This window comes from Arachis stenosperma, chromosome 4 (genome assembly GCF_014773155.1).
Source record: "Arachis stenosperma cultivar V10309 chromosome 4, arast.V10309.gnm1.PFL2, whole genome shotgun sequence".
In the NCBI taxonomy this organism is placed as follows: domain Eukaryota; kingdom Viridiplantae; phylum Streptophyta; class Magnoliopsida; order Fabales; family Fabaceae; genus Arachis; species Arachis stenosperma.
The window spans coordinates 148,615,686-148,626,169 of record NC_080380.1 but is presented as its reverse complement, the minus strand read 5'-3'; the positions used below and the strand labels follow the sequence as shown (position 1 = coordinate 148,626,169).

General features: G+C 35.5%; 1 protein-coding gene across 1 annotated transcript; it reads left to right on the top strand.

Annotated features, from left to right (window-relative positions):
• Nucleotides 1-1,426: 1,426 nt before the first annotated feature.
• Nucleotides 1,427-9,472, top strand: LOC130973111 (probable disease resistance protein RF9). The gene is made up of 2 exons (XM_057897521.1): nucleotides 1,427-2,087; nucleotides 6,639-9,472. Exons 1-2 carry the CDS (start codon nucleotides 1,588-1,590, stop codon nucleotides 9,379-9,381), a joined length of 3,243 nt encoding a protein of 1,080 aa, XP_057753504.1. The 5' UTR covers nucleotides 1,427-1,587; the 3' UTR covers nucleotides 9,382-9,472.
• Nucleotides 9,473-10,484: the final 1,012 nt, after the last annotated feature.

Genomic DNA, 10,484 nt, shown 5'->3' with positions numbered 1-10,484 from the left:
CTACCTAAGCTAGCAGTTCTTCTTCTCCTTCAATGTTTTCTGTTTAGTATTTTCTGTTTAATTTTGTCATGTCTTGAGTCTCATGGAAAAAGGCAAACAGTGAGGTTTGTATGAAAAAGCCATAGAGCGGAAAAGGCAGAGAGTGCAAAATTAAAAGAAAAAGCCATAGATGTCTTAGAGTTCCTTTGTACATCTGTGTTGTGTTTCATGATTCTGTGGGAATCCCCTTGTAAGTTGGGTTAGCACTTTACAACTTGTAATTTGGATGATTATAGTGAAATTCCATCATTGTTGTGATGGAGACTGGATGTAGGCTGCACTGCACTTAGCAGCTGAACCAGGATATATCTGGGTGTAATCTTCTCTCTCTCCTACTTCACTTCTGTTTCTACTGTTCAGATGAAAAAATAAAAAATATCTCGTGCCAAGTGACGAGACAAAATAAAAATGTCTCGTGGCTAGGGACGAGCTAAAACAGAAAAGTCTCCTCTAAGTCCAGCAAGTGTATTCAAGCAAAAAAAGGGGGCTAAGATTCAACTCCCCCTTCTCTTAGCCACTGAAACCATCAATAACAAAAAGTTTTAGAATAGAAAAGAATAAGAGAGATTTGAGAAGAATTAAAAGAGAGAGATAATTTATGAAGAAAAAATAAAAAAATTATATAAGGACTAGTTTGACTAATTTTAAAATTTGAGGGATGAAAATGACTTATGTCTGGACTTTCAAGGACTATTTTGACTAATAGAAAAATTTTTTATATGTCAAGTGATACCATGTGTCACTGACCTGTCACGTGGCATGCCACGTGTTACTGACCTGCCACGTGGCGTGTCACGTTATCATGCCACGTGACACTTAACGTGACACGTCATCATCCAATTGACGGAAGGACTAATTTGACTAACAGTTTATCTTCCAAAGACTAATTTGATTAAAAAAATCATTCGGAGACGAAAATGAAGATCGCATGATCTTTTAGGGACGAATTTGAACATTAACACTATAAGTAACACTACTCTATTACTAGTATGTATTTTTTTTCTCTGTTGTCTTTTCATTTATTTATTTTTATGTTGTGAAACTCACTTTTGAGTTGGAACTCACCAACACTAATGACTTTACCTAATCTTCATTTTTACTTCTATTATCAATGTATGTTCTATTAAGTTGTAAAAAAGAAGTATATTTTAATTGTTTTTTTAATAGTATTGTCTGTATGGGCAATTAGTTATCGCCTAATTATACTTTCTAGTTTCCTCACTATTTCAAGTCAAAAAATGAATACTTAATAAAAGGAATTATTAGAGGACTTCTAGAATCAAATAATATATGTGGACTTCACATGCATTATTCTCCAAGTCAATCTCAATCCACAAGAAGAAAGCAGCTTCTTCGTAGCAGCTATCAAATAAATAATGCATAAAGCAGCGACCAAAAAACAAGCACTACTCATAAGTCATATAACTATTGTATCTTTTAATTATACAAACATACATAATGTAAGTGTAAATTACTATTAACTCGTGATTATTATTCCAATTACGATTAAGCGTAGCATTATCGCAAAAACTTCCAAAGACTGTTACCATGGCAGGTTCATCATCAGATCAGGGTGCAACTGCAACACTATCTTCACCTTTCAAGTATGATGTTTTCCTGAGCTTTAGAGGTGACACAAGACTCAAATTCACAGACGCACTCTATCATGCTTTGGTCGACAAAAGAATCGAGACTTTCAGAGATAGCGAGGAGCTGAGAATAGGGGAGGAGATCGAAGGCGCTCTTTTGGAAGCAATTGAAAGATCAAGGATGTCAATTCTTGTACTCTGTGCCAAGTATCCAACTTCCCGGTGGTGCCTTGATGAACTCGTCAAGATCATGCAATGTTCCAACAGCAGAAGTAAGCGACCAGTGTTACCAATATTTTTCTATGTGGAACCAGCAGATCTGAAGTACCAGAGAAAAAGTTATGGAAAAGCCATGACTAATCATAAAAATAAAGGCAGATACAATCACAAGTTGGAATCATGGAAGTCGGCCTTGTTTGCAGTAGGCAATAAAAGTGGACTATGCGTCAATAAGAACATGTGAGTAGTTACTTTACCACCACAACTAACTATCTTTTAAGTTATTCTTTTAATCAGTATTTTATTACATTAATTTTTAAAAAATTAAAACAAACATATGTAATAGATATGATGTTAATTCATTTTCCTAAGAGTCCAATTATGAGCTTTTTTTTTTGTTTTGATTCTTAAGAGACAAAAATTTTGGATACCAGTAGCGGTAAGTGGAAACTCAGGTGCAGTCAATTTCACGTGAAGTTGATAACTGAGAGCCATTAGATGAAAATTTAGTTAAATCAGTCAAATTATTTAACCACTATCAACTATCAACTTCACGTAAAGTTCACTGTACCTGAGTTTTCACCTTTCACCGTAGCGGTAACTTTCATATATTTTCATCAAGATACATAACGGAAATTTGTCTTGTTGGTTGTATGATTCATTTGTCTATTGGTAGTTTATAAATCTATTCTTAATATATAAAAGTAGATAGATACATTTATTCACATTATTTTTAAGACATCTTTTTTCTCCTATTAATACCATGTCAATAATATTGTTTACTTAGCAAAATTTTAGAATCCATCACTTAATTTTTACCAAATCAACTATTATTTTCAAATTAGCAAAAAAAATAAAATATACAAAAAAATATACAATAAAAATATATACAAATTAGGCTACAAAATAACCTGATGAGTTTGGAAAACTCTAAACCAAATTGATGATGATCAAACATTATTAACAGCAAAATTATTAAGCTAATTTTGATTAATGTGCTGATTAAAATAATTTTGTTGTGCAGATTTTGTTGGGCCGAAATAAAAGAAAATTAACAAAGCCCAACTGTTGCATTATTAATTCAGCTTTGTGTTTAAAAGCTAGTTATAATTGGGCCAGAATAAATGTTAATGTTGCAAGCCCAAACAAATGCTTTCTTGTTTGCTTCCTATGCTTGATCCGCTACACAATTATATCAGGAAAGCAAATGCTTATCAAATGGGCCAGCTTTTATTTCAATATTACAAGCCCAAGTCTCACAAAGGATGAATGTTTTCATTCTTGGTCCGAAACAAAAGGAAAAATGAAAGCCAAGTGCTTCCAACGGAACCAAGGTGTTAACCATGTGATGGATTTCAAAATCTATTACATGTTAATTAATGCATGGGGAACATGAGAGAGAAAAATTCAGCTGATGTGATTGATGGTTATTATGACTTACACACCACTCAATAGGGAAGTAAAAGCAAGCTATGCCTAATTAATTTGTTTAACTTCTTTGCATTGCTTTTCTTTTCTTCAGATTCCTTTCATTCTCTCTCATCTCTTTCTTCTTCTCTATTCGGTCCTTGTCCAGGAAATAATGGAACCAATGTTCTTCAACACCGAAAGGAAGAAGTTGCATGCGCCTAAGACCATCAAGCTAATGATGGCAAGAAAACATACCAAAAGAAAGATGAGCTGTGGCTAAGATGCTTACCAAATGTGGTTAGTTTTGGTGAAGCTATCTTGAGCCTTTCATGCTCAAAAATGGAAGAAGAAGATTCGGCCAGCTAGAGGAGATTCTTGAAGCATGGCTTGTCTTCGATTCTGCTCAACCACCACAGGGAGTAGCTAGAGTGGCGAAGTGATGGTTGAAGGCAGGGATTGAAGCAGATGAAGTCATCATCATCATGAGGCATCAAGGGCCAGAAATCCATCTTGGAGAGGAAGCCAAGGATGGAGAGCCCGGATTGATGAAGGTTGATGATCAAGAAAGGACTAGAGGTAATTGCATGTTGGTTAATGCATGGATATCTCTTCTCTCTCTGAGTGGCCGAACCGGTTCTGTGATTGTTGAAGGAGGAAGAAAGTTGGTTCGGTTTTGGCTTCAAGTGTGGAGGCTTTCCTCTTTCTTTAAAAAGGGGGAACAACCACTGTTTGAAGCAAGGAGAAAATTTGAGAGTGCAAGGCACAGAGTTCTCAGAGCTACCTGAGCTAACGGATTTCTCTTCTCCTTCAATGTATTCTGTTTAGTATTTTTCTGTTTAATTTTGTCATGTCTTGAGTCTCATGGAAAAAGGCAAACAAGTGAGGTTTGTATGAAAAAGCCATAGAGCGGAAAAAGGCAGAGAGTGCAAAATTGAAAGAAAAAGCCATAGATGTCTTAGAGGTCCTTTGTACATCTTTGTTGTGTATCATGATTCTGTGGGAATCCCCTTGTAAGTTGGGTTAGCACTTTACAAGTTGTAATCAGATTGATTATAGTGAAATTCCATCATGTTTGTGATGGAGACTGGATGTAGGCTGCACTGCACTTAGCAGCTGAACCAGGATACATCTTGGTGCAATCTTCTTCTCCTTCTACTCCAATTCTGTTTTCAATTACACAGGAGCAAAAAGCCAGAATTATCTCGTGCCAAGTGACGAGACAAAACAAAAAGTCTCGTGGCAAGGGACGAGACAAAACTGAGTTGCTCGTGTCAAGTGACGAGCAAAAACAGAAAAGTCTCTTCTGAAGGTCAGCAAGTAGTAGCTACGAAAAAGGGGGCTAAGATTCAACCCCCCTTCTCTTAGCCACTGAAACCATCAATTGGTATCAGAGCTTGGTCTCAAAGAGATCAAGCTTTGCAGCTTGGAGTAAAGATCCTCATGGCAGAAAACAGTGGCACAAATGTGTTATCATACAATCTGGCTGAAGGTCAATCAAGCAACAGACCTCCCCTCTTCAATGGGAAAAATTATACCTATTGGAAGGAGAGGATGAAGATATTTGTACAAGCCGTGGATTACAGACTTTGGAAGATCATCTTGGAGGGTCCTAAATTTCCAACTACCACAAATGCTCAAGGAGTAGTCTCTCTTAAACCAGAAGCAAGCTGGACCGAGGAAGATAGGAAGACGGTGGAGTTAAATGCCAAGGCAACCAATCTGCTCAACTGTGCTATCAGCTTTGAGGAATACCGACGAGTATCACGATGCACAACGGCAAAGGAAATCTGGGACAAGTTGCAAATCACTCATGAAGGAACTACCATTGTAAAGAAGACACGGACAGATATGTTAAACAGGGAATATGAAATGTTTGCAATGAAGGAAGGAGAGTCCGTTGATGAACTGTTCGAACGGTTCAATATCATCACTGTTGGCTTAGATGCTCTTGGAATCACACATTCAGAATCTGTGCTAGTGAGAAGAGTGTTGAGATGTCTCACAAAAGAGTGGGAAACAAAAGCCTTAATTATTTCTGAGAGTAGTAATTTAGATTCTATGACACTTGATGATTTGAGAGGAAACTTACTTGCCTTTGAAAACTCCTATTTGAAAAAAGATTCAAAAAGAAAGGAATTGCTTTTTCTTCTGTGACTAACCCTCTGGATAATGAATCCAGTGATAACATTAACACCCACAAATGAAGAAGAGTCTATGAGAAACATTAACACCCACAAATGAAGAAGAGTCTCTTTACTTAGAAATGATTATATTAGATGAAAATGTACAAAACAAACATATTTATTATATTTTTAAATTAGATTTACAAAAAAATACTTTAATTATTTTTGCTTTTTATATTATTTTATAATACTTTATATATAATTGTATTTTAATATCGTTAAAATTATACTTTTTTTCAATATGCTATTCATTGTTTCTTTTCTAATAATTTAAAAAAAATGTAGTCAACTTTTTAACTAATTATTAACTATAATTTAATAACACTGCAGGAAACATCTCTTCATGTCATTGTGAAAAGAAATATAATGAATAAATTCAAACATTTGTTATAACTTATAAGAAAGAAAAGTCTATACTATACAAAATTTAAAAATAAAAGATGCAAATGATTTGTATAGACCAAGTAAAAGTACAATGAAAACAAACTTTTTACTCACAACTGTTGTGAAAGAAATTAAAGATTCTATTTTAAACATTTTTCAACATTATTTTAAATTTACATCACTTGAGACATTGTTCTAACAGAGTTGGTCAAAGAAAAATATAAACAGGTCATTTCACTTTATACTATTTCAATTATTCTTATTAAAATAACTTATTCAAAAAAAAATCTATACATTTTTGTTCTTTTTATTGTAGATATCAACTACATGCATATCAAGAAATTAAAGAGAAAGGAAATCATACAAATTCAAGACACATCTTCGAAAAAAGAACATATATGTAAAGATGGAACAAACAACACAATAGAAAGTACTACAACTCAATAATTCATAAAAAACATGCCTTTACAAAAATTTACGACAAAAAAAAGAAAGCAACAACTCTAACAATAACCAATAAAAAAGAAAGAGGACGAGCGCCACATAATAAGACTATGTCCATCAACTAAAACAAATGCAAAAATCAAACCATCAAATAAAAATGTCACTTTATACAACTCCAACATCCAAATCTTTTGTACTACAAATTATTTTACAAAATACCTTTTAAATTTAACTTTAGTTTACCCATATTTAATTTAATTCTACAAAACATAGCCATTTTTAATATTTATTATATACTATCATTCTAGTTTGTATAAAAGAAGAAAAAAATTTAAGATACAAAGAAAATGTGTATGTATGTTGTTTGCAGAGCATGGGGTGAGGCTATTATCAAGATTGTTGAAGAGGTCATGAAAAGAGTTCCTCCCGTGCCTTTGTATATTGACCATCCACTTGGATGTGATTCTGAACTTGAAAAAGTGGCAAAATCACTTCTACAGATTGATTCTTGTGCTACCTGTTTGATGCTGGGAATTCATGGAGATGGTGAAATAAGCCAATTTGTTGCTGAGCTGTATAACAAGATTAGGCCTCACTTTGCAACTGCAAGTTTTCTTTCTAATATCAGTGAGAAAACAAGTGCAAGTGGTGTTGGTCTAGAAGATCTACAAGAAACGCTTCTTTCTGAGATGGGAGAGGAGTTAAAGTCTAAGATCGGAAGCATATTGAAAGGATCCTCTGAAATAATACACAGGCTAGGCCAAAAAAGAGTTCTTCTGGTTTTGGATGATGTTGATAAAATCCAACAACTGAACTCATTAGCACAACGAGAAAATTGGTTTGGTCATGGTAGTAGGATCATTATAACAACAAGACATGAAGGTGTGCTAGATGAGCATCGATTATCTAATGGTGTTGAGATTAAGACGTACCATTTTGTTGCTGGACAGGTTGAGGAAGATGATGTAGAGGAAGGAGATGTAGTGGGCTTTACAAAATACTGGAGCTCTGTAAAAGAGCAGCTGTATGATGCTAACATTAACGTCGCCTCCATCATTGGCATGGGTGGATTGGGCAAGACTACTGTTGCTCGAGAGATCCATAACAATAAAGAGGTCAAGGATTTGTTCCCTACCCGCGGATGGACTCGTGTTTCCAAAGATTACAAGCCAAGGGATGTATTGTTGAGGCTGCTCTACTCCATGATGAAGTCCACATATGCATATCAAAATTTAGAAGTGGAGGATCTAAAGAAGAAAGTGAGCAATTACCTGAAGGGGAAAAAGTACTTGATAGTGCTCGATGATATTTGGAAGCCTGAAGTATGGGACGATCTGAAATCAGCCTTTCCAATTGGAAGCACTGGTAGCAAAATTTTAATAACGAGTCGCGATCAACAGGTGGCAAATTTTACAGGCTCAAGAAGCTACAAACTTCCTCTCCTCGATGTAAAAGAAAGCTGGGAATTGTTTTGCAAGAAGGTGTTTTCGGGTAAAGAGTGTCCTTCTGAGTTGGCGCCTCATGGTAGATCAATTGTTGAAAGTTGTGGAGGTTTACCGCTTGCTATCGTTGTCATGGCAGGGGTGGTTGCCAAGAAGGAGAAGTTGGAAACTGAATGGCGGGAAGTTAAGGAGCGCATCCACTGGCATCTCACCAGGGACATGACCCAAGTCATGGATGTGCTAAAACATAGCTATGACAACTTGTCTGAAGAACTGAAGCCATGCTTTAGATATCTTGGTATCTACCCTGAAGATTTTGAGATTCCTACTAGGGAATTAATCACATTATGGATGGCTGAAGGGTTCATACAACCACAAGAAAGTGGATTACCAAATGCTCCAGAACCAGAAGAAGTTGGTGAGGAATTCTTAAAAGAGCTAGTGGATCGTAACATGGTACATGTGGCAACACGGAGGAGTGATGGGGGTGTGAAAAAATGCCTAATCCATGATATCTTCCGTGACCTCTGCATAATATTGAGCAAAGCTGATAAGTTTTTCGAGGTTTGCACAGGGTCCAATATCCATACTCTAGGCAACCCTCAAAGATTGTCCTTGTTGTGCAGTGAAACTTCTTACATGTCCTCAGTCGAAACTAACCAATCAAGCACTCGTTCCGTGTTCGTCTTTGCTGGAAAGGATTATCCAAATGATTCTTTACAATACTTCCAATCGGTTCAAGTGCTATATTGGAGAGGAGAAGTATGGTTTCGACGTATACCCACTAATTTTCAGGCAATGATCTTCCTAAAGTACTTGCAAATAACTAGAAATGCTAGCTCAAGAAGTGCTCCTCAGTGTATATGGAGCCTTTTGAATTTAGAGACCATGGATACAAGAGGTTGGAGCACGTCTTGCATTCCGGATAAATTTTGGAAGCTCAAGCGACTAAGACATGTGTATATTTTCTCAAGTACTGTGAGTCTACCAACAGAGGAGAATGGAGAGGATAGCAGAAGAAAAACAAGAATGTGGAATCTTCAAACTCTGAGTGGAGTGGATTTGGATACACCAACAGCGTTACTATTCAGGGACGGCAGATTTCCCAACTTGAAAAGGTTGAGTTTATGGTTGGACCCTAAAAGGGAGACACGTCCTTCGTGGCATGAATTATTATTGAGTTTGCAGCATCTAAGCAATCTTCATATGCTGAAACTATACTGCTGTCGTTCAGATCTTTCAATAGATGCAATGATGTTTCCTTTGAATCTTGCAAAGATTACCATCAAAGTGTTTGGTAAGTTGGACTTCAGTTCCATGAAGGCTCTAGGACAGCTTCATAACCTCCAAGTTTTGAAAGTAGAAGACGGTACCATATCAGACCCTGTTGATTGTGCCGCTGGGGATTTCCCTAAACTTGAAGTGTTCAAAATGGTGAAAGTGAAAGTTGAAAGTTGGGTGTTAGCGGAAGGTGCAATGCCTCGCCTTCGTTGTCTGCTCATAAAGGAGTGTCCTAAATTGTGTGAGCTTCCGGAACAACTGTGGTCCTTGACAACCTTGGCAGAAGTCTGTGTCGTTGAACCCTCTGATGAATTGGAAAACAACTTGCAACATGTTGAGGTAAATGATAACTGTGATCTCACAATATCGTATGTGGCAAAATTTAAATGACACTTCATCGTCCATCCCTTTCCATTTCCAATCTCTAGTTTTCGCTTCTAAATTTTGTCAATGCTATCCTTTCGTAGTACACTCTCGTGTAACTTAATGAATTAACAAGTTCATTGTTCCTAATGGATTTGTTTTAGATTCCAAATTAGAGCATTTTGTTGGATTAGATGTATGACATTTAAATGGTATGTGATCCTTTGCCATTTTTCATGCACTTTTCCGCTATCTTTTCCTACATTGCATGATATTTGGATTTTGGGGTTAGCTTATCAATTAGCATGGATCTCCATGTCCACTAGCATATATTTATATGCAATTTTTCATTCCTATCTCCAAGCTCCATAATTTGTTCACTTAAGTACTGTCTTAACCATCATGATCAAAATAATATTTTAATTTATCATTTACATATTAATATTAAGAACAAGTTATTACAAATATCATGTAACCAAACTTATAGACAAATTATGAGAAACTACACAGCTTTCTTATTTATAACTAATGCATTTTCATCGGTTTCAATTATAAAATAAAAGTATTTTGTATAGTTATTGATTTTGATGACTAAATTTAATGTACATCTAGCCAGAGAGGGATCTAGAGAGGGTGAGTAGTGGTCTTGGGCTCTCGACCCACTAACCCTAAAATTTTAAAGAACTATTTTTGTATATGAGATATGTGTTTAAAAAATAAAAAAAAATTAGGGTAAAGTATATTTTTTGTTTCTGAAGTTTGGCAAAAATTTTAAAAATATCCCTAAGTTTTATTTTGTTTCAATTTTGTCCCAGAAATTTTCGATTTGCATCAATATACTCATGACGGTTAATTTTTCAAAAAATTTAAGACCAATTTAACAACAATTTCATAAAAAACAACCCTCAACACAAGCAAATCAAGCATAATTTCATACATTATTGTTAGATTAGTCTTAAATTTTTTGAAAATTTAGCCATCGAGAGTATATTTGATGCAAATCGAAAACTTTTGGGACAAAATTGAAACAAAATAAAACTTAGGGTATTTTTGAAACTGATGGTTTCAGTGGCTAAGAGAAGGGGGGGTTGAATCTTAGCCCCCTTTTTCGATGCTGGCACTTGTTGAAC